Source organism: Oncorhynchus mykiss, chromosome 17 (assembly GCF_057628025.1).
Source record: "Oncorhynchus mykiss isolate SJ-2025 chromosome 17, ASM5762802v1, whole genome shotgun sequence".
Classification (NCBI taxonomy): Eukaryota; Metazoa; Chordata; class Actinopteri; order Salmoniformes; family Salmonidae; genus Oncorhynchus; species Oncorhynchus mykiss.
In genome coordinates, this window is record NC_143038.1 from 24,754,285 (window position 1) to 24,779,398 (window position 25,114).

The 25,114-nt window shown below is 41.3% G+C and overlaps 1 protein-coding gene across 3 annotated transcripts in view; it reads left to right on the plus strand.

Annotated features, from left to right (window-relative positions):
• Window positions 1-22,867, plus strand: part of LOC110493849 (matrilin-4) — a 41,800-nt gene extending 18,933 nt beyond the window's left edge. For all 3 annotated transcript variants that reach the window (XM_090205132.1, XM_090205131.1, XM_090205130.1), the window contains 7 exons: window positions 7,662-7,784; window positions 7,887-8,009; window positions 8,937-9,053; window positions 19,342-19,746; window positions 20,085-20,237; window positions 20,449-20,551; window positions 22,347-22,867. In XM_090205132.1, the coding sequence (XP_090061258.1) occupies window positions 7,662-7,784; window positions 7,887-8,009; window positions 8,937-9,053; window positions 19,342-19,746; window positions 20,085-20,237; window positions 20,449-20,551; window positions 22,347-22,407 (1,085 nt within the window). In that variant the 3' untranslated portion in view covers window positions 22,408-22,867. The remainder of the gene's footprint in view (window positions 1-7,661; window positions 7,785-7,886; window positions 8,010-8,936; window positions 9,054-19,341; window positions 19,747-20,084; window positions 20,238-20,448; window positions 20,552-22,346) is intronic.
• Window positions 22,868-25,114: the final 2,247 nt, after the last annotated feature.

Sequence of the window (25,114 nt, forward strand, 5' to 3'; positions counted from 1 at the left end):
AGTAGATAGGAGTCACTTGAAGAGTTTAACTCTAAAAGGCCAGCAAATTAATAGGGTCACCTCCTATACATTTCTTGGGATTTGGTTAGATGAAAGCTGAATTTTAAACAGCACATTCATATGCTGAAGAAACTGTGTTTCACATTCTTAAAAAATGTGTTTTTTATTTTAGGAACAAGTCTTATTTTTCAATGTCAGTCAGAAAGGATCTTGTTCAAAGCACTTTTAAATCAGTAGTGGATTATGGTGATGTTGTCTATCTGCAGGTCTCAGCAAGTACCTTAAACCAGTTAAATGTAATTAAAGATGGGTTGCACCAACAGTGTTAATCTAGGTTTTGTAAATCTAGGTTTATAATTAATCAGAGCTGTGTTGCACCACTTAATTTTAAATTGGGATCAGTAAATCTATGAATAACGGTTTTAAACTATGATTAGTGACATGTTACACCAATATGAGGTATTTTTGTGAGTTGAAACGAAGTAGCTAGCCTACTTGACAAATGAGGCCACAAAGTTGCAGTTTCTTGATAAAACAATAACAATGTAATGTTAGAACTACTGCAACTCCATCGTGAAAGGTTCTCAATGGTTGGCTTATTTGCCAGTACTAGACAGAAAACAAATTAAGTTAAACCCCTCAAGTGGCAGTTTAGAATTAATCGGCAATCTAAGTTTATATATATATTTTTTTTATTAATTGAGCAACAGGCTTAAAATTAATCTAGGTGTAAACTTAGATTAGAGGAAGGATTTAATTTAACTACAATTCATTTCAAACTAGGTTTAAAAATTGGTGCAACAAGAAATAGATAAACCTTGATTTAACCCAGTTTAAAAGTGAATCCATGTTGGTTCAATACACCCTAAATGTAATTGAAAATGTAATCTACTGGAATGACTCAATAGGCGTGGCTGGTAGGTGACTGGTAGGAAGGCAATGAGGAAGAACAATGACAGGGACACAGCTTAACCTAGGCTAGCATATTTATTCAAAATAAAAGGTTCACAAATCTGGTTCTCAAACATTAACAAAAAACAAAACTCTCCCACTCCACTTAACTGAACCTAGTGATAGCCTTAACTTTAAAGAAAACTTGCCGGGCTGCTACCCAGTTTACCAGCTTCACTTGTAGACCGGTCACTTCTTCCTGTGGAGAACACAATGTCCAGGGCTTCAAATAAATGTCCGTAGAGCTCAGCCTCTGGCGTCCAGCCCCTGTGCTAAACTAAAGCAGCCACTTAAATTTCCCCAGGTGCATTGCAGCCTAACAAGGCCTAGTGACCTCAGGTGTGCTTGCTGCCGCCAACATTGCGGGTTGTGGGACGTGGCTGACACTCAAAACAGTGGCTTTCCCCGGCCACATAACTGGGACGCCACACTAAGTAATCCCCAAAAGTAATTGTTTATCATGAAAGGGCCATAAAGGATAACTAGCAGTGGTGTAAAGTACTTAAGTAGCACTTTAAAGTAATTTTTCTTATGTAGTTTGGGGTCTCCATACATTTTCCCTGACACCCAAAAGTACTCATAATTTGACAGGAAAATGGTCCAATTCATACACTGGTCCTCCCTACTGCCACTGATCTGGCGGACTCACTAAACACATGCTTGGTTTGTAAATGGTGTCTGAGTTATGGAGTGCGCCCCTGGCAATCCGTATATAAATAAATAACAAGAAAACTGTGTCGTCAGGTTTGCTTAATATAAGGAATTTGAAATTATTTATACTTATACTTTTACTTTTCATACTTAAAACCAAATACTTTTAGACATTTACCCAAGTACTATTTGTAGTCATTTCCTATTAAGGTATCTTTACTTTCCCTCAAGTATGACAATTTAGTATTTTTTCCACCACTGATAACTAGTAATGCTGCATACTCCAAGAAAGGTTAAAATCTCACCTTTCTGGTAAAAAAAGTAATAAATTGCTGAGGTATAGTCACGTTTGAGGACACAAGCTCAAGTACACAGTACAAATATTTTTTTTTTTTTGAAATATGAAATATTTTATGATGTATTTCCTATTCAACAAAACAGTATGAATAAGCCTTGAAATGACTTATAATCTTTCTAAATGTACAGTTTAAGTCGAAGATAACATACACTTAGTCATTTTGGCAAGTCAATTAGAATATCTACTTTGTGCATGACACAATACATTTTTCCAACAATTGTTTACAGACAGATTATTTCACTTATAATTCACTGTATCACAATTCCAGTGGGTCAGAAGTGTACATACACTAAGTTGACTGTGCCTTTAAACAGATTGGAAAATTCCAGAAAATTATGTCATGGCTTTAGAAGCTTCTGATAGGCTAATTGACATCATTTGAGTCAATTGGAAGTGTACCTGTGGATGTATTTCAATGCCTACCTTCAAACTCAGTGCCTCTTTGATTGACATCATGGGAAAATCAAAAGAAATCAGCCAATACCTCCGAAAAAAATGGTAGACCTCCACAGTCTGGTTCATTCAACTGTATGTGTATATATATGTCATACGGATAATTAATAATATAAAATTGTATTTGTCACATGCGCCTACTACAACAGGTGTAGTAGACCTTACAGTGAAATATTTACTTACACTTATTTTTCTAAACTGCATTGTTGGTTAAGTTAAAAATAAAAAGTAAAGTAACAAGTAATTAAAGAGCAGCAGTAGTATAACAATAGCGAGGCAATATACAGGGGGTACCAGTACAGAGTCAATGTGCGGTTGCACCGGTTAGTTGTAGTAATACTGTATGCACATGTAGAGTTATAATGACTATGCATTGATGATAAACAGAGAGTAGCAGTAGTGTAAGGGGGGGGGGGGGGGGGGGGGGGGGGGGTCAATGCAAATAGTCAGGTTGGTGTTTGATTAGCTGTTCAGGAGTTTTATGGCTTGGGGGTAGAAGCTGTTAAGAAGTCTTTTGGACCTAGTCTGTTTATATCTTCAGTAATATGTTCAGAATCTGTGGCTTGATAAATGTACAACTTTGCTCTTTTTTTTATCTGAGAAATGTATTTTGAATGTAAACCAATCCGCATAGCACTATTATAGCAACCACTTTTTTTGATCTTGTCAATGATTTAAAATGTGTTTGTGGACCTGTCAAAATCTGTTGATACTGTTCATCATGCTATTTTATTGAAACAAGTTGTCCTCAATAGGCGTGAGCTCTGTTCATGATTGAATGACTATGTTAGTGACAGAACTCAGGCCATCGTGATTGACAGTCCACATTTCTTAAGATACATAAGCTGTTGCGCAGGGGTCGATACTAGGACTTGTTCTTTTCACTGTTCATATAAATGCTATTGGTCGATCTGTAAAAAAAATACAGATGATACTATTATGTACACAACTGCCCCAGCTGCTTTCCTGGCTGTGATAAGGCTACAGTCAAATTTTGCAGATGTGCAGGAAGCCCTTACTGATATAAAACTAAATACATGTTGTTTTCAAGTTGTCTCCGATGGATTACATCTACTCATGGGATGGTTCTATAATCTAACGATACCGTGGTATATCCAATCCAGTTGTTTGTGTCGTACGTTTCGGGAAAGTACCTGCATAATTGCGCACCCAACTCACTCAGGTGCTTCGCTATATCACATTTGACATTGTCCATAAGCTTGAGTTAATTTGCACACAAAAAAAATCATACAATGGTGGAAAGACCTGTGTTGTCCTTGTTAATGCAGACAGAAAAGAGCTCCAACTTCTTAATCATAGCCTCAAATTTTGTCCCGCACATTGAATATAGTTGCGGAGAGTCCCTGTAATCCTAAATTCAAATCCTTCTGGCGAGAAAAAACATCACCCAAATAGTCCAGTTGTGTGAGAAACTCGTCATCATGCAAGCGGTCAGACAAGTGAAAATTATGGGCAGTAAAGAAAACTAAGCTCGTCTCTCGATTAAAAAAAATGTGACAATATGCTCCTACCTGTATTTGACATTGTGTTGTTATTCGCTGAACACAAGATGGTTTCATTTTACTTTTGGAAGTGAAACGAGGCTACTCAGGCGAGAAAAAAAACTCACCCAAATGTATATCCCCGTTGGAAAACATAAATGTACTGTTTGAAAATGTAAAGATTTTTTTTATTTTTATGGATCACATTTTAATTTGCCATACCCTCAACGGCATTACGCGGTACCCCAGTTTGGGAATACCTGCTCTAGGGCATTTCAAATTGTTGTTGGAGGACCTTTTTACTGACTCCCAGCATTGAATCCCTGTCCTAATAAAGATTCAATAAGAAATTACAGTTTCAATATCTCTGGCCCAGAAAGTCAGATTCTTGTGAGGAAAAATTATCCTGGTTTAGTGGGGTCTCCCACAGTTTTCTCAGAGACTCTACATCATCTGAGAAGGGTCCTTGGTGGTGTTACAGACCACAACTGTAGCTGAAAACATATGAATTGATCCTTTCTGTATATCTGCATGCCTTAAATATAACTTCAAGAAAAGTAACTATTAATGCATCCATTCCATAGTCTAAGCTGGGAGTACAAGAGCCGTTACAGGAGTTGGTGCAGGTTTCCCCATACAGTAGGGAGTAGAGAACTACAGCTTTGGTAAATGAGGACTTTAGTTTAGATATCACAATCATCAAAGACAAATTTCCCATGTCTGTCAAAGGCTCCACTGACACATTTTAGGAGGTGGTGTATTTTCGCGTCTATGTCAGCTTTGGAGGAGAGAAAGTTGGCAAGGTATCGAAAGTGATCCACATTTACACGGGTGGTATTGTCAACATATATTGTTGGGACCGGTGTTGTATTGTCTGGTGGGGCTTAGTGGATGATTTGTGTCTTTTTTGTTGTTGTTCAGGGCCAGACCCAGGAGTGTGTACGTCTTTGCAAAGTCTTCTTCTAAAGTGGGCAGGCATTGCTTTGTCATGTGCATACTGGAGACATATGCGGCTCTGAGGAGGGTGCGCGTCTTCCCGGTTCCTGCTCGACTTTGCTTTTTTTATGGCTTTAAAAAAAATATATATACTTTGTTTGCTCCTTTGTTCACCGCACAGCGGACTTACATGTTGCTGTTAAACAAGATGACCAAAGGCAACACCGGGGATGAAGAAGAGGAAGGAAAGGGGTCTCCAAGCTAGTCGGATGGGCTACACAGCCTCCTTTTCCAAGTATCCTGATGGCCAATGTCCAATCACTGGAAAATACTTTGAACTCAGAGCAAGGCTTCAATCACAGAAGGATGTGTTTTTACAGAGACCTGGCTTACAGACGATACACTCGACTGCTATTCAACCAGATGGCTTTTCCCTTTTCCTTATCGTTCGAACTGCAGCTACTGGTAAGAGTAGGGGGAGAGGTCTGTTTCTTCATCAACAATTCCTGGTAAAACAAAGTTGAAAATATCTCTATATAGTTCTCCGAACCTGGAGTTCCTGATGCTAAAATGCCGACCCCACTAAATGCAGAGGGAATTCACGTGTTATCACACCTGTGTACATACCGCCACAAGCAAACACCAAGGCAAACTGTACAAGATCATTAGCCAGCAAAAATCCTCTTGCACAGAAGCAGTCTTTATTGCTGGATCATGTACAAACAGACCCACTCCAATTTGCCTACCTCTCCAACAGATCCAGAAAAGATGCCATTTCCATCGCTATTCACACGGCCATAACACCTATGTGAGAATGCTTTTCATTGACCACAGTTCATCATTCACCACTATTGTTCCCTCCAAGCTCAACACCAAGCTCAGAGCCCTGGGTCTGCACACCACCCTCTGGAACTGGATCCTTGACTTCCAGACGGGCAGACCCCAGGCTGACACCAACTCCATCATCAAGTTGGCTGACAACACCATGGTTGTAGGCCTGATAACCAATGACAAGTGAGCCTATAAGGAGGAGGTAATTGAACTCTCATTGTGGTGCCAGGACAACAACCTCTCCCTCAATAAGTTAATCTGTGTCCACCACTCTTGTAAGAGGGCGCATGAGCATCTCTACTTCCTAAGGTGGCTGAAGAAATTCAGCATGCCAACACCGTGTCCTCTCCAAATTCTACCGCTGCACATTGAGAGCATCCTGACCGGTTACGTCACAGCCTTGTGGCCGTGGACGGAGCAATTCCCGTACAAGGCCCTCCAGCGGGTGGTGAAGACAGCCCGGTATATCACTAGAACCATGTTCCCACCCATCCAGGACATCTACTTGAAACTGTGCCTGAGGAAGGCCCCCCCCCCCCCCCCTCCCCATCATCAAGGACCACACACCCCAGCAATGAGCTGTTAACTCTCTTATTGCCGTGCAGACGGTATCGGAGCATGAGGTCTGATACCAACAGGCTCAGAGACAGTTTATCTACAAGCAATGCTGCACAATTAAAAAAATTCCCTCTAATCCCAATTGTGCCTTCCGTTTTATGCAAAAAATAATATTCTACTGAGCCGTTTACTTTGTTCGTATTCTTATATGTTATTTCTTAATTTTGTTGTATTGTCAAGAAGTAAGCATTTCAGTGGACGACTAATAACACTTAACTTGAGCTCCATAATAGAAGTGAATTTGCTGTTTGCCTTGACTTTAATTAGGTTGAAGAATCTGCTGTATGTTTTTACAGGATTGGGACTTCCTGAGACAGATTTTACATGTGCAGTGAAGGATGGCAGCAATGAAGATTGCAAAAAGGGTGGGGCAGTGATGCAGCCGTTTCATCCCAGTTTCCATCTTGAAGGGTTCCATTTTAGCACCACTGTAAAGGATCAGTGTTGACGACATGCAGAAGTTGTCATGCAGAAGTCACAGTACCCTGGTGAGCTTTTCAGGGCAGCTGATATTTTATATAGTCAAATCCTTTTGTAAGATCTATAAAAAAGTAAAGTAAAGTGTTTGCTTTTTCTCTTGCAGTTATTGTGTTGTGGAAATCATGTCCGTTGTGCCTCTGGATGGGAAAAAGCCTCGTTGTGATTCTGGGAGGGGTAGGAGTCAGTTGGCCAGTATGTGATTTAAGTATTTTCCCAGTGGTGGACAGTAGGAAGATACTGCATAGATTCCTATGTAGTTCCCACAAATATTCCTGTCCCCCTTTTTAAAGATGGTAACAATCTGAGTTCTGTGGGAATTCTCTACTTGTGCCAGATCTTCAGAAGCAGGGCATGTATGTGGTGTAAGAAAGAGCACTTAGGCTCAGGTATGTGGCCTTGCTATTTCTTACCTGGCATTTTGTACCTGCTCCTTCCTAAGTGGTTTTCCTAGGTCTTCCTTTATGATTCGCTGAATGGTTTGGTTAAGGATCTCCGTCTCAACGGTTGTACTTCGGTTTGAAGAGTTCCTTGCCTCAGACAATGACATGGTCAATGATATGCCAGAGTGGGGATAAATCCAGGATATTTGTTTTTTTCTGATGGAAGAATGTGTTGGTGATAAGATCATGTTCTACACATTTGGTTAGGGGAATAACTCCATTTGAGTTGGTTTGCTGACACCTTCTTTCCCAATCATTCCTCTCCAAATGTTGTGGTCCTGGCCGATTGGCAAGAAAATCCCCAAGATGAATGATCGTGTCTTCCTTAGGAATACTTGAGAGCCCAAGTTGGTATAGAAGGTCTCAAACAATAGAACTCTGGGCATTAACCACAACCTTCACTTCAAGCAGTAATCAGTGTTTTTGTTTTTTATAATACAGTGATAGACATGTGTGCTGAGGGGAAGCATGACTGTGAGCAGATCTGTATCACCTCTCTGGGCACATTCACCTGCAACTGCAATACTGGCTACACCCTCAACGATGACAAGATTACCTGCACAAGTTAGTGAAGCCATCATCAGGCCAAACCATTGAGGAAGCCCAGATATGAAACTACAACCTTCCCTTCAAGCAATAATCAGTGTCTCTGTTTGTATGACCCAGTGATAGACCCGTGTGCTGAGGAGAAGCATGACTGTGAGCAGATCTGTATCCCCTCCCCTGGAGCCTTCACCTGTGACTGCAGCGCTGGCTTTAAGCTCCACGATGACAAGAAGACCTGCACAAGTTAGTGAGGCCATCATCAGGCCCAACAGTAGAATGTATTTACAGTAGCTGGCTTTAAGCTCAACAATGACAAGATTACCTGCACAAGTTAGTGAGGCCATCATCAGGCCCAACAGTAGAATGTATTTACTGTAGCTAGGGGCAGAATATTTGAGGCAGCTGCTGGGTGAGATTTGCGGTGAACATTGCAAGCGCAATAAACCTAAAGTATGTACTATTCCGTGTTTATCAAGCTTGAGACCCAGCATTAACATACACTTGAAAATAGGTTTTGAAGATTAAAGGTCTTATTTTTGGTCCTTATTACTTGCACACAACAGGACTTTGTTCATATTTCTGATCTGAGTTCAAATAGTAGGTTTTTTCTTTGAGCATGATTGGAATGCCAGGTGGGCGACATTTGCACTTTTGGGACTATGTCAGTTCAAGTGCTCCAAGTCAGCTCAATCGAAAGCAGCTAAAGTATTCAAAACAATACAAATACTATTTGAACGAAGGTCTGTTTATTATAGAAACACCTATGCTGTTGGTCACAATCAAATAACATTATCTTGCTTTATGCTATCTAGTTACATTTTAACTGCATTGGTAACCAGAATGCAATTACTGGCTATCTATGCTTTCAGCTTTTACAAATGGAATTCGCATTTAGCAAACATTTTTCTACACCCGAAAAGGACAATATCTAAATATTACGCTGCAAAAACAGCCAAATATATCCAAATTGGATTTTAGTAAACACATTAGACATTGTATAAAATGTGCACGTTGTTAGCATCAGCTTTTTAGAATGGTACCAATAACGGCATCCTTGTGCTGTCCCTCACGGCATTCCATCGATCCTGGACCGGACCTATGACACCACACACTTCTCGTTCACTGCCCCCCAGTTTGTCAGAGTGTCCGTGTGTGTTTGTCCCTCCACAGACCTGTGTAACACAGTGGAGCATGGCTGTGAGCACCAGTGTATCAGTACACCAGACTCCTACTACTGCATCTGCCCTGAGGGACAGCTACTGGCGGAGGATGGCAAGGGCTGCCGAAGTAAGTATACTTCACACACCCACTAAATACAATAATGTTAACATCTTCACTTCCAAAATGGTTCTTTCTCCTCATCTGAAGAACCCTTTTTGGAAGACAAGGGTTATTTTTAAGGCAAAGGGTTCTACCTAGAACTTTTTTTTTCACCCCCTTTTACTCCCTAATTTTGTGGTATCCAATTGGTAGTGGTTACAGTCTTGTCTGATCGCTGCAACTCCCGTACGGACTCGGGAGAGATGAAGGTTGTTCTCCGAAACACAACCCAACCAAGCCGCACTGCTTCTTAACACAATGCCCATCCAACCCGAAGTCAGCCGCACCATTGTGTGGGCGTGCACTGCGCCCGGTGCGCGATGACACAAGAATGTCCCTGCCGGCCAAACCCTCCCCTAACCCAGACGACGCTGGGCCAATTATGCGTCGCCCCATGGGCCTCTGGGTGTTCAAAAGTTTAAACGGTAGTGTACATTGGTTGGTTGATTTAATCATATGCTACACAAAGATAAATAACATACATTTTTCTAAACTAATCCAACCTGTTAGGAGTTTGATGTATTGCACCCATTACTTAGATGGTTGTACCAGTTTAGATGCTTTAGATAGTCTTTCCTACCCTGGCAGTCATTCTGAATGCATGTTGTGGGTGATTGAAAGTTCCAATTATTGGATATCCTGACTCTGGCTGGATTCCAATAAGAATTACTCATCACTTTACATGCCAGCGTAATGTGATTTGTAAACCAGGAGTTGTAAACCAGGAGTTTGACCACTGTTAGGGTATAACAAGGCCCTCAAATAAATACCTTATGATATATGTAAGGTATTGTCATAAAGAGTATTGATGGACATTCAAAATATTTTCCATAAGCCGGATCTTTTGGCTCTGCTCACCTAAATGAGGCATTCATTTGGCTCCCAAACGGCTCGTCATTCAGTAGTGCTTAAAAATGTATTAAAACCCTTGAAAAATAACTCATTTGTAGTGTAAAGCCTAAAATGTTGCCTATCATTATGTCAGATCATGAAATCTGTGTTCAAATACATTTTACCAGATGAAATTAGATAGCTTGCAAAAATGTTGCATGGACCATAATAAGGCTCTCTTCTCACTGCCTATTGATTCTGCAGTGAGGAATTACAATCTTCACAGAACTTATCTACAGAAAGTCGTTGTCTGGAGCTCAAAAAGCAGTAGTAGCAGTATGCAAATCAGTGAACCAAATGAACAGCTCTTTCACAGATGCGAGTCGGTTCCCGACATTCACCAAAAAGATCTGTTCAAAAACAGTGTTCATTCGCGAATGACTCATCACTAAGAGAGTTGAATGTTAAAGGCTAATAAGACTGGTGGAACTGTTCATAGAGGGTTCTAGGAAGAACCCTTCAAAGATAAAAGGGTTCTTGGTAGAACTCTCTGCAAAGGGTTCTACTTAGCACCTTTTTTTCCTAAGAGTGTACATCTCATGTGGTTCACCAGAGGTTTAATCATTAGTTCAAACAGTTGTGTACTAAAACAAGAGATTCTATTGGACAAATTCAGCTAGGTCCGGTTTCGTTCCATTTGCTTCCATTTAAGAGATGTATTGCAACCAAATCGGCATAATGAATACACCCCTGGATGCAATAGCTCTATACAACTACTTCTATTCAGTTGACTCTGTAGTATCTTGGATACAGTATCTAACGTGCTCCAGAAATGAAATTAGCAAAGGTCGTCAAAATTGATAAAAGGCCAAAAATAAAGTTCTGTAAATGTAACAGCTGCATAATGGAGTAAATTACTCAACTCGTTTTGAAATTTAAATAATCCTTCAAATTTTGACTGTATTATAGCACATTAACAATAGTATAATGAGAGTAAATCTATGGAATCGATATATTTCAGTGGGATTTCAGACATTCAGTTGAATGTCAAATGTAATTGTTTCTTCTTTGAAATGATACAAATGTTTTTAAACCACATATGGCCTTTTAACAGTACCAGTCAAAAGTTTGGACACCTACTCATTCAAGGTTTTTTCTTTATTTTTACTGTTTTCTACATTGTAGAATAATAGTGAAGACATCAAACTAAGAAATAACACACATAGAATCATGTAGTAACCAAAAAAGTGTTAAACAAATCAAAATGTTTTATATTTGACATTCTTAAAAGTAGCCACCCTTAGCCTTGATGACAGCTTTGCCCACTCTTGGCATTCTCTCAACCAGCTTCATGAGGGAGTCACCTGGAATGCATTTCAATTAACTTCTTGGTGACAGGGGGCAGTATTTTCACGTCCAGATGAAATGCATACCCAAATTCAACTGCCTGCTACTCATCCCTAGAAGATAAGATATGCATATTATTAGTAGACAAAACACTCTGAAGTTTCTAAAACTGTTTGAACCATGTCTGTGAGTAGAACAGAACTTATTTAGCAGGCGAAACCCCGAGGACAAACCATTCAGATTTTGTTTTGTTTTGGGGTCACTCTCTTTTCAATGGATTTTCATCGGGAATCCAGATTTGCTTGCAGTTCTTGCAGTTCCTATCGCTTCCACTGGATGTCAACAGTCTTTAGAAATTGGTTGAGGTTATTCCTTTGTGTAATGAAGAAGTACGGCCATCCTTGAACGAGGGTCACTTGAAGTGTACTGTTAGATGGAGGAGCGTGACCAGAAAGCTTGCTACAGTTTGTTTTCTTCCTGTATTGAACACAGATCATCCCGTCTTCAATTTTATTGATAATTTACGTTAAAAAAATACCTAAAATTGTATTACAAAAGTAGTTTGAAATGTTTTGGCAAAGTACAGGTAACTTTTGAGATATTTTGTAGTCACGTTGCGCAAGTCGGAACTGGTGTTTTTCTCTATCAAACGTGCCAAATAAATGGACATTTTGGATATATATCGACGGAATTATGCAAACAAAAGGACCATTTGTGATGTTTATGGGTCATATTGGAGTGCCAACAAAAGAAGCTTGTCAAAGGTAAGGCATGAATTATATTTCTATTTCTGTGTTTTGTGTCGCGCCTGCAAGGATGAAATATGGTTTCTTTCTTTGTTTACGGAGGTGCTATCCTCAGATAATAGCATTGTTTGCTTTCGGCGAAAAGCCTTTTTGAAATCTGACATGTTGGCTGGATTCACAACAAGTGTAGCTTTAATTTGCTATCTTGCATGTGTGATTTAATGAAAGTTTGATTAATTGATTAATTTCAGTAATTTATTTGAATTTGGCGCTCTGCATTTAGCTAGCGTCCCACATATCCCAGAGGTTAACAGGTGTGCCTTGTTAAAGTTAATTTGTGGAATTTCTTTCTTTCTTAATGCGTTTGAGCCAATCAGTTGTGATAAAAAACCAAGTCCATATTATGGCAAGAACAACTCAAATAAGCAAAGAGAAACGAATGGTCAGTCAATCTGGAACATTTCAAGAACTTTGAGTGCAGTCACAAAAAAACATCAAGCGCTATGATGAAACTGGCTCTCTTGAGGACCGCCACAGGAAAGGAAGACCCTGTAAGAGGTGCGTAACTGGCTGCTGGGAAGTCAGGCGCGGGAGAGCAGAACTGGGTAATAACGGGAGCAGTTTAATGAGGCAAAACCGAGGGAGGGGAACCGACTTTGGCGGAAGTTGTGACAGACCCAGAGTTACCTCTGCTGCAGAGGACAAGTTCACTAGAGTTAACTGTACCTCCGATTGCAGCCCAAATAAATGCTTCACAGAGTTCAAGTAACAACATCAACTGTTCAGAGGAGACAGCATGAATCAGGCCTTCATGGTCGATTTTGCTGCAAAAAAAACACTACTAATGGACACCAAAAAGAAGAAGAGACTTGCTTGGGCCAAGAAACACAATCAATGGACATTAGACTGCTGGAAAGCTGTACTTTGGTCGGATAAGTACAAATGAGAGATTTATGGTTCCAACCGCCGTGTCATTGTGAGACGCAGAGTCAGTGAACGGAGGATCTCCGCATGTGTGGTTCCCACTGTGATGCATGGAGGAGGAGTGTGATGGTGTGGGGGGTGTTTTGCTGTTGACACTGTCAGTGATTTATTTAGAATCCAAGGCACACAACCAGCATGACTACCACAGCATTCTGCAGCGATACGCCATCTCATCTGGTTTGTGCTTAGTTGGACTATCATTTATTTTTCAACAGGACAATGACCCAAAACACACCTGAGGTTTGGGATGAGTTGGACCGCAGAGTGAAGGATAATCAGACAAGTGCTCAGCATATGTGGGAACTCCTTCCAGACTGTTGGAAAAGCATTCCTCATAAAGCTGGTTTAGAGAATGCCAAGTGTGCAAAGCTGTCATCAAGGCAAAGGATGACTAGTGGTTCGTCCTTTAAAAGTTGCAGCATACTGCAGCAAAGCTTGCGTGGTGCCGCATAATTCTATGGCACGTTATTTAAGTGCCACCCACTGGTAACATGAATGCTAGTTAGACCAACAGAGGGCATCTTTGAGAAGCATTTGACAGCCTTCATTCATGGCTGTACAAGAGAATTGAAAACCTTTTTGTAAAAACATAGTATATGGGACTGATTAAGAAATTTTGCTCTGGGTTTCCGTTAGGATGGAACAGAAAATATGGCGCTGTACAACGTGATGGTCGGGAGTAGGCTACAATTCTGGGCTATTTAGCTAAAGAACTGAAAAAAGTGTGTGTGAGCAATGAGGCCTACAAACCTGACCTGAGTTACACCAGCTCTGTCAGGAGGAATGGGCCAAAATTCACCCAACTTAAGTTAAACAATTTAAAAGAAATGCTGCCAAGTAGGAATTGAGTGTATGTAAACTTCTGACCCACTTGGAATGTGATGAAATTGTAAGGGTTTTCCTGTGGTGAAACGGACCAAAATGCAGCGTGGTGGTTATTCATGTTCTTTAATAAAGGAACTAGACATGAAATAACTAACAAAACAATAAATGTGCGAAAAGCTAAACAGTCCTATCTGGTGCAAACACAGAGACAGGAATAATCACCCACAAACACAGTGAAACCCAGGCTACCTAAGTATGATTGAGAATCAGAGACAACTAATGACACCTGCCTCTGATTGAGAACCATACTAGGCCGAAACATAGAAATACCCAAATCATAGAAAAACAAACCCAACTCACGCCCTGACCATACTAAATAATGACAAAACAAAGGAAATAAAGGTCAGAACGTGACAGTACCCCCCCCCCCCCCCAAAGGTGCGGACTCCGGCCGCAAAACCTTAACCTATAGGGGAGGGTCTGGGTGGGCGTCTGTCCGCGGTGGTTGGCTCTGGCGCGGGACCCCACTTCACCAATGTCTTAGTCCGCCTTATTGTCCGCCTCCGTGGCTCTCTAACCATGGCAACCCTTCTCAATGACCCCACTGGACAGAGGGGCGGCGGCTCTGGACAGAGGGGCGGCGGCTCTGGACAGAGGGGCGGCGGCTCTGGCGCCTCTGGGCTGAGGGGCGCCTCTGGGCTGAGGGGCGCCTCTGGGCTGAGGGGCGCCTCTGGGCTGAGGGGCGCCTCTGGGCTGAGGGGCGCTGAGGGGCGCTGGCGGCCCCTGGCTGACCGGCGGCTCCTGGCAGACAGGCTCCGGCAACGCTGGAGAGGAAGGCTCTGGCAGCGCGGACAAGGGAGCTCTGGCGCCTCTGGAATGAGGGGCTCTGGTGCCTCTGGACTGGAGAGGCGGGAGACTCCGGTAGCGCCGGAGAGGAGGGAGGCTCCGGCAGCGCCGGAGAGGCGCACTGTAGGCCTGATGCGTGGTGCTGGCACTGGTGGTACTAGGCCGAGGACACGCACAGGAAGCCTGGTGCGGGGAGCTGCCACCGGAGGGCTGGTGTGTGGAGGTGGCACAGGATGGACCGGACCGTGAAGGCGTACTGGAGATCTTGAGAGCAGTGCTGGCACCAACCGCCCTGGCTGGATCTTCAGTCTAGCCCGGCAGATGTGAGGAGCTGAGATGTAGCATACTGGGGACACCGTGCGTTCCACCGCAGAGCACGGTGCCTGACCAGTACCACGCCCGCCACGGTTAGCACTGCTAGGCGCACTGTAGCGCTGAGCTGGCACAGGATGTGCAAGGCTAGGGAGGTGCACAGGAGGCCTGGTGCGTGAGGCTGGCACCATCTTCACCAGCCGACTAGCACGCACCTCAGGACGAGTATGAAGAGCTGACCCAGGTGTCAAATCCTCGACACGCTCCGTCGACACGCACCAACACAGCAACTCCCTCGTATCTCTCTCCTCCAATCTCCCCATTAACTTCTTCACCGTCTCTGCTTCGCTCACCTCCAACACCGGCTCTGGTTTCCTCCTTATGATAAACAGGGGGAGTTGGCTCAGGTCTGACTCCTGACTCTGCCATACTCTCCCTGTGCCTTCCCCCCCCCCAAGAAATGTTTGGGGCTGACTCTCGGGCTTCCGTCCGCGCCACCGTGCTTGTCTCGCCAACCTCATTCTCCTGTAACCTTCCGCGCACTGCTCCATCGAATCCCAGGCGGGCTCCGGCACTCTCCCTGGGTTGACCGCCCACCTGTCTATTTCCTCCCAAGTCGTATACTCCAGACTTCTTAGCTCCTGTTGCTGCTGCCTCTGTAGCCTCTCCTGCTGCTGCCTTTGCTGCTGCTGCTGTTGCTCCTGCTGCACCTGTCGCTTCTCCTGCTTCTGCTGTTGCTGCAGCTGCTGTTTACCACGCCTCTTGGTCCTGTTGTGGTGGGTGATTCTGTAAGGGTTTTCCTGTGGTGAAGGAGAAGCGGACCAAAATGCAGCGTGGTGGTTATTCATGTTCTTTAATAAAGGAACTAGACATGAAATAACTAACAAAACAAGAAATGTGCAAAAACCTAAACAGTCCTATCTGGTGCAAACACAGAGACAGGAATAATCACCCACAAACACACAGTGAAACCCAGGCTACCTAAGTATGATTCTCAATCAGAGACAACTAATGACACCTGCCTCTGATTGAGAACCATACTAGGCCGAAACATAGAAATACCCAAATCATAGAAAAACCAACATAGACTGCCCACCCAACTCACGCCCTGACCATTCTAAATAATGACAAAACAAAGGAAATAAAGGTCAGAACGTGACAGAAATAAATTAAAGTTGAAATAAATCATTCTCTACTATTATTCTGACATTTCACATTCTTAAAATAAAGTGGTGATCCTAATTGACCTAAATCAGGGAATATTGACTAGGATTAAATGTCAGGAATGATGAAAAACTGAGTTTAAATATATTTGGCTAAGGTGTATGTAAACTTGTTTAGCACTTTTTTAATTACTACATGATTCCATATGTGTTATTTCATAGTTTTGATGTCTTCACTATTATTCTACAATGTAGAAAATAGTCAAAATAAAGAAAAACCCTTTGAATGAGTAGGTGTGTCCAAACCTTAGACTGTTACTGTATGTTTATTATTATATTGACAGAATAATTAAGTTTTAAATAACTAATTTCACTTTGAGCATGGTGAAGTTATTAATTACACTTTGGATATGGGATCAATACACCCATTAACTACAAAGTTACAGGAGTCTTCCTAACTCAGTTGCCGGAGAGGAAGGAAAACTGCTCAGGGATTTCATCATGAGGCCAATGGGGATTTTTAAACAGTTACAGATTGTATGGCTGTGATGGGAGAGAACTGAACATGGATCAACAACATTGTAGTTACTCCACAATACTTACGTAATTGACAGAGTGAAAAGAAGGAAGCCTGTACAGAACAAAAATATTCCAAAACGTGCATCCTGTTTGCTACAAGGCACTAAAATAATACTGAAAAGAATGTGGTAAAGTAAGCAACTTTAAATATGAAGAGTGGTACTCAGTAATGTGTTGTATTGGATTTGCCCCAAACATAACACTTTGTATTCAGGACATAAAGTTCAGGATGCATGTTTTGGAATATTTTTATTCAATGTTGATTCAACCAGTGGGAAGGTTCTATCTCACACAACATTAGTAATGTTCCGTTTAAGAAAACGGTAGTTATTTGAATACATAAATGATAGAATAACACTATTTTAACAAGATATTCAAAACACATCATCAAATACATTAAGAAATGGATTATGACCTTCAGATGGATTACTGTCATCACTGAACAACGATGTGACAACATCATTTACTTTAAGATTTCTGACAGTGTTGTTTTTTTGCCTGAATGCCTTTATTGCTGGCTAGACTAGCCGCCCACCATACTTCAAGGGATATGGCAAAGTATATTAAGTGGAAAAAAATGAAAAACTAGAAAGTTCAATCAGCATAAACCCTTTTGAACGTGGCGAGTCCTCTTAATTTATAGCATTTCCGTCACTGAGTCAACAAAACATTAGCAAAAGTTACCCAATTAGCGGGAGGGATTGGGCAACATCTTGTTAGCGCACTGTAATTATGTTCAGAATGGCTTCCATTCAAAACCCATAGAGCGCTGTGAAGCGCATAGCCTGAGGTCTGACGTTATGTATAGCATGTTACTGTACAGCCACTGCGTTCCAAATTAGGCGTTCATCAGTGCCAAATGCTATTTTAAACCTGTATATGTGTACATGTCTAACAATTGCTTGTTTTACGTTTTGTTTGATTAAAAAGCAAGCCCGTATATGCTAACCTACTATAACGAAAGCTGGTTCAATAGCAATGCGTCTGGTGTCTTTTTTAAATCCTGGACATGCATTAGCCAAGTAGCCTATCCATAAAAGGTTTCTAAAATGGTTTACTCTTGAGGCTTTTGCATTATTCACATTTCACATAGGCATACCTGCAGTGCATAGGCTACTCCAGTCGGCTTGTATCCATCCCCATTTCCAAAGAGCGGCTCTTGACCGGTTACCAAATACACGCCAAACATATTCAATCATATAAAACCATGTTTTTCACTGTTGCTATTACTGGTTATTGTAATAATTAATATAGCTATTTTTTAAAACCATGTTTTTCACTGTTGCTATTACTGGTTATTGTAATAATTAATATAGCTATTTTTTACCAACTGAGGTACTCATAGCACTTTGCATAGTAGAGGGAAACCAATTTACCAATGTATAGCACCCACCTGGGGGACACACAGCAACCTATTTTTGTGCCAGAACACTCATCACACATCAGTTTAGAAGTGACATATGCCGATTTGGAATGAGGGGGATGATTAGGTGGCCATGATGGAATGGGACCAGGTTGGGAATTTAGACATGACACCAGGGTTAACACCACTAATCTTACAATAAGTGCCATGGGATTTTTAAATGATCACAAAGAGTCAAGGACACCTGTTTAATGTCACATCTGAAAGACAGCACCCTACGCAGGGCAATGTCCCCTTCACTGCTCTTGGGAATTGGGATTTCCTTAGACCGGAGGGAAGAGTGCCCCGTACTAGTCCTCCAACACCAGATCCAGCAGCATCTGATCTCCAATCCAGGGACTGGCCCAGATCCACCCTGCTTAGCTTCAGAGGCAAGCCAGCAGTGGGATGCAGGGTGGTATGCTGCTATTTATTAAACTATATCAATCCACAATGGACTACGAAGAGACTATTCCGTGCCCCCGGCCGAATTAAGACAACACAAAGACCGTCAGTAACCTACAGAACTTGAGACAACGGCATGCCGTATTAAGCTTTGAACAGCATTGATTGGCCTGTGAGTTTTAAGCCCTCTTCACACCTATAATGAGTTAAACCCAACCCTTTCCCACCACTGCCAGCTATTGCACTCAATTCCCTGTGATAATAGCTCAAATATTTTTGATACACCCCCGGACCTTTAGCCACACCGCCAGCGCTAAGATTTATCATTGCGCTAGCTTTGTAAAAATAGAACCCCCATGTCTACGATTTCTGACAATACCCCCATTCTTTTGAGACATAGTTACACACTTCTCCACGATAGTAAAGCCCAAGATAAAATGTGGTTTGCACAGGTAATCGTATGAATATTGTCAGATCAATCGGTGACGTGACAATTACTTGACAAATCGATAATCCACTTCTCAAACAAAATCAAATGAAAGCTGACCTGAGCTGTATTGTCAGGTGGCGTGGCTTGAGCCTTGCAACTGAAATGACATAACCTACAAATAAATCCAGCTCTTGCAAAATAAAAATATTTAGCTAGGTAAGTCTTTGAGAACAAATTCTCTTTTACAATGACGATCTTGTAAAATGCATAATAATAACTGCACATCCCACAGTGCTTTATGGAAGACCTACAATCCATGCATGGTAAATGAAAGGGGCATGTTACTGTATGAAAAGGGCCCTGATTACCCCAATGTCCTACCCAGCCTGCAGATCGGCCAACATTGACCTGGTCCTCCTCATCGATGGCTCCAAGAGCGTGCGTCCCCAGAACTTTGAGCTGGTCAAGCAGTTTGTCAACCAGGTGGTGGACTCCCTGGATGTGTCCGCCCATGGGACTCGAGTGGGCCTAGTGCAGTACTCCAGCCACGTGCGCACAGAGTTCGCCCTCAAAATGTACGAGAAGGCAGATGACATCAAGAAGGCGGTGATGAACGTGGAGTACATGGAGAAGGGCACCATGACGGGCCTGGCCCTCAAGCACATGATGGAGAACAGCTTCTCGGAGGCCGAGGGTGCCCGCAAGAACATCCCTCGCGTGGGCCTGGTCTTCACTGACGGCCGCTCTCAGGACGACATCACTGAGTGGGCCAAGAAGGCCAAAGAAGAAGGTCAGTGACATAAACTTGTAAAGCTCCTGCAGTAATGTTTACATGAAGCCAAGGGAATGACAAAGATTGCATTAAAATGAGAATATCTTGCTTTGATAAGAGCTCATATAACATGATTAGGAAATATGGAATCAATTGGTTCATACATGAAAACAGTTTAATAACTTTTTCTTTAAAGCGTAATACGTACTACTTACAGACAATAAATGTGTCCAAATCGGCTGCCATTCGCTACTTTGGTGTGTTACTGGCTGTTTCAACAAAACAGTTCTTGCAATTAAATACAATTTAGGACTTCATCCAACATTTTTGTGACAGTGTGTTGTCCTCCTTGTCAGGAATCACCATGTATGCTGTTGGTGTTGGGAAGGCCGTGGAGGATGAGCTGCGTGAGATTGCCTCAGAGCCACTAGACAAGCACTTCTTCTATACCACTGACTTCACTTTCATCAACCAGATAGCCGAGAACCTCAAGCTCAATGTCTGTGCAGGTACTGTATTCTATGATCAAAGCTAATCACAAATCACAACACATTAGAACATGTTATTTTAGAACACAATCTACTGTCTGTCTGTCTGTCTGTCTGTCTGTCTGTCTGTCTGTCTGTCTGTCTGTCTGTCTTTCTGTCTTTCTTTCTGTCTTTCTTTCTTTCTTTCTTTCTTCCTATAAAGACAGTAAAACAAATCGCGTGTGTGTTTCAGAGGAGAGCCAGGGAGAGCTTGAGGTGAAAGACCCATGTGCCTGTGAGAGTCTGGTTGAGTTCCAGCAAGCAACAATGTCCACTCTGGAGCAGCTGAAAACAAAACATATCCTTCTATATACTGCACTTGTTCATTAAAGGTGCACTTTGTAGCTTGTCTTTTCCCTGTTGTAGCATGACCAATTACTGTATATGCGACTCGTTTCAGGAAAATAGGCATTTCGCACGTCATTACTTCACAGGATAACTATTTTAACTAAAACATTTATTTTTGATCAAAATGCGTTTTTGGCAGAAATGCCTTCCGGAAAATGTGAACTTTCATGTGCCTTAATAACAAACTTGTATGCCATCTGTAAATACGAATACAATTGTTAAATCACTAACCTAGTTGGTTTAGCCCCGGAAAAAGGGGAACCTTCCCGCTAGCCATAATTGGCTGAGATAATGGATCGGCTGGACATACCGAGAGATGAGTTTGGAGTCGTCTGCCATGTAGCATGTGCAGGTAATCCTTTCTACCGTGGCTTTTTGTGAAAGATATCGTGAAAAAGTGCTAAAGTGTTGCTAATGCCCTCCACTTTCTGGAGGACAATCGTGCCATGCGGACTCTCTCTGACTGAAAATGAATCAGAACATGAGAAAATACCTGATTTACGTAAAAACATTTTCAATGAACCAGACATTGTAGAGTCTTCTGAAATGGAGATCAACAGTGTTGTTGTCACGGAAGAAGTTAACCGAGTTTTGAAATCAGTGGAATACCCGGTGGAAGCAAAGTATGATAGCTAAAATTTTGGCATTTGATTGCAAAAATGTGGAGGAAGTGAAAAAGAGAACACACAGAAGGCTGTTTGATAAAACACCTGTCTCTGGATTCCATCTTCAAACTAAGGGCAACCATGGCATCCGTGACAGAGAGGGAGAAGCATTCATCTATGCATACGGGTAAGAGAATCTAGCTAGCAACATTCAGATATAAGTTTATAATTTTGTCAGAAAGTTGTTTTTATTGCGAATTAAAGTGTATGGTTAGCTAGCTAGCTAACACTGAGCCTTGTTGGTTAACTTTAGCTAACTGCAGATTCATGCATGGTGGATAGCTATGACAATCAGTATGGGTTGGGATTATTGCTACGTTCAAAACAATTGGGAACTCTGGAGGAAAAAAACGAGCTCCGACTGGGAAAAATCAATTTGAACGGTCATTGAACTCGGAATTCCAACTCAGGAACTCGGGCCTGTTTCTAGAGCCCCGACTTTCTGAACTGAAGATCACTGACATCATGATTTGACCTTGTATTTTTCCCAAGTTCTCGTATTTTTCCAAGTTTCCAGTTCCCAAGAGTGTGCTAAGCCGTCATCAAGGCAGCCTTGAAGAATCTCAAATATAAAATATATTTTTATTCGTTGAACACTTTTTTGGTTACTACATGATTCCATATGTGTTATTTCATATTTTTTTAAGTCTTCACTATTATTCTACAATGTAGGAAATAGTAAATATCAAGAAAAACCCTTGAATGAGTAAGTGTGCAAACTTTTGACTGGTACTGTATATATATTTTTTTATCATTACCTTAGATACTTTATAAATATGCATATAAGTGATATACTGTAGGCCCAAATCCTAATGCCTGTGTGTGTGTGTGCGCGTGTGTGTGTGTTTGTAACTCAAGTTGTTGCAGAGATCTTCCATTGACATCAATGCATCATTTATACCAAAGTCCAAATCTTGTGCACACTTTTCAAGTTAGGATTCAGCCCAACATCAATCCGATAATGCCATCCCATTCTACTACTACCCACCACAATATCATTAAACTCAGCCCAACTTTTTTCAGACAGGCTATTTGACAATAAAATTGAATGATGTGTTTATTTCCTTAACCCATTTATACTGGCGGGTATGACTGCACAATTGGAGGACATGGAGAACCAGCTGCTGTCACGAAAATGAGGGATGTCATTCAAGTAACCCAACAAGAATAAGGAGATGCTTTGAGCATAGAATCATTTTCCTGTCAAGAATGTAAAAGTAAAAACACAAGTCCTATCAATGTCGACTTTCCATGATGTGAATGACCCAAAACAATATTTTATGTAGAATATCTTATTTCAGTGCATGAATGTGGACATGCAATGGACTTAAGTCATGTCAAGCACATCCATACTTAATGTAGACATAAGCACAGGCAACTAGAAAGTACAGCCATTGCTTATAACTTAAAGCTCCAATATGCAACTTTTTGGGCACCCAACCAAATTCACATAGAAATATGAGTTATAGATCTGTCATTGAAAGTCTAAGAAGCTGGTAGATCTATGCTTCCCGTTTTAAAGTTTTGTTTGTGTCTTTTTACTTTCATTTTTGTACATCTTCAAACAGCTGAAAATAAAATATTATTGTTTATGGAAAATATATTTCACAACGATTTACATGGTACAATGATGCTCTACACTATAATGTCACTATGAACTTAAATTAGGCAAACTATTAGAATTTTAGCAACCAGGAAATGCCGGGGTCGATGTCTCCATAGTGCGTCTTAAATACACAGTATTTTTCCATTCTCACACCAGACGGTTTTTATTTGTGCTCCATTTATCCTTAATATGTTTTATATGGTTTGTTAATGTAATGTGTTTATGGCAAGTTTGATACCAGCAGTAAATAACTGGGGCAAAAAATAATTAATAAGTATTATTACCACTTCAAATTCGGACGCATTTTCTCATAGAAAGTAATATAATCCAATAGTTTTAGAGGAATAAATGATAGGAGAGTCGTAAAGAATACAAAATTAGGGTTCCTGGATTCACAAAAGTGAAACCAAGCATCACAAAATTACCTAGATCACAGCAAAACATTACTGTCAAGAGGATGAGAAAGTTCTGTATGAATTTGAGCTCCAAAAAGACATCCTAAATGAGTAATTAAGATCACATTGATTGTCGTACTTTGTAACTATTTATGAAGTTGAATGAGGTCTTGAATATACTGGTATATTATGTGAAATCAAAAAACCACCACAAAGGAAGGGAAGTTTACGCCCAACTTTTGCTGTGGTTTACTTAAGCAATAAGCCCCGAGGAGGTGTTTGTATATGTTCTTATGCATGACACAACGCGGGGTGCCTGGACACAGCCCTTAGCCGTGGTATATTGGCCATATATCACAAACCCACGAGGTGCCTTACTGCTATTATGAACTGGTTGCCAATGTAATTAGAGAAGTAAAACTACATGTTTTGTCATACCCGTGGTAAATGGTATGATATACCACAGCTGTCAGCCAATCAGCGTTCAGGGCTCGAACCACCCTGTTTATAATTTATTTTAAATGGAGTGAGCTTCTTTGAAGCATTTTACTGCATTTTCTTGAGACCGAGAGAATATCACTGAGCGATGTAAATGAACAAGAGGGCCTTTTAGTTTCTTTATTTAGTCTTGTATTAAACGACCATGTGATGGGAAAGATTTATACTCCTATATTTGGTTACCTGTATTTTTTGTATTTTTTCTAATAACCTTTTTCTGTAATGGTTGAAGACTCTATTCTGGCACAGATGGTAATAAAGACTGAACTGGCTCGTAGAATCATTGCAACCAGAGAGCAGTCACCCTGTAATTGGGCTGAGAAGTGTTGTTGCGTGTACCCCTGAGGGACTAAATTGACAAGTAATGTGTAGTGGGATCTTGCTTCATTATTGTTTGCAAACAGAGACATACTTTATGGTGATGAACTTCAGTTCTTATCTCCATAGATGTTCTAATCAGTCCCTGGGATGCCATGTTGTCGTTCCACAGGTGTCCCACCCTGGATGACCTTTGTCAGTAGCTTCTAATTAAGGCTAATGGGACGGAGCTCCCCTTTCCATTGCCGTGTTTGCCGACTCCCAGCCAAGACTGGAGAATGTGAAATGTCAGATGGTCCCCCAAGCCTTGGTAAAAGACATGTTAATTGTCCCAATAGGTAATCTGGCCTTCAACTCTCACAAGGAGCTGTGGAAAAACATATGCAACTGCTTTTCAACAACAATCGGCCTTTAAAAAGTTCTCAGTCTGGTGTAACATTGCCAAGTGAACGGAAGAAGCAGAGGAGCTCAGACAAGGAAGTGTTGGCACATACCATATAGCTGTCTATACACCGAGGTATCGCTCCCCCTTATAATTTGGGATCAAATATGCTCTGAAAGCAAACACGTTGACATGAGTACCCTGATATCGGGGAATTTGCTATATTACCATATAGCTGTCTAAAAGTAAAACCACTCCTGTATTGATTCAGCTGCTCTTCATACCATGCTTTATGTGTTGGTTTACTGGGTTTGATTACAGAAATTTGAGCTGAAGAGCACAATGTTCAGCCAATAAAATCATTTATTTTGGCCTCAATGGCCATGATGGCACAAGCCCAGGTACATATCAGCCTACATATGACCCTCCTGTGGGTCCTGAAGTGGGGCCCACTACACCTTCAATGCTAGACAGTGTAACAGTGTACATTCACCGGGTGTTAAGTGCATCATGGTTGAGTTTGTTTTGGTTAATTTTGGATGAAAAATAAATGTTTTAATAATCATATCAAGTGATAAATCATAGATGAGTGGACAGAATATATTCCACTCTTTAAAATGAAATAGGAAAAGAGAACCCATAGGCAA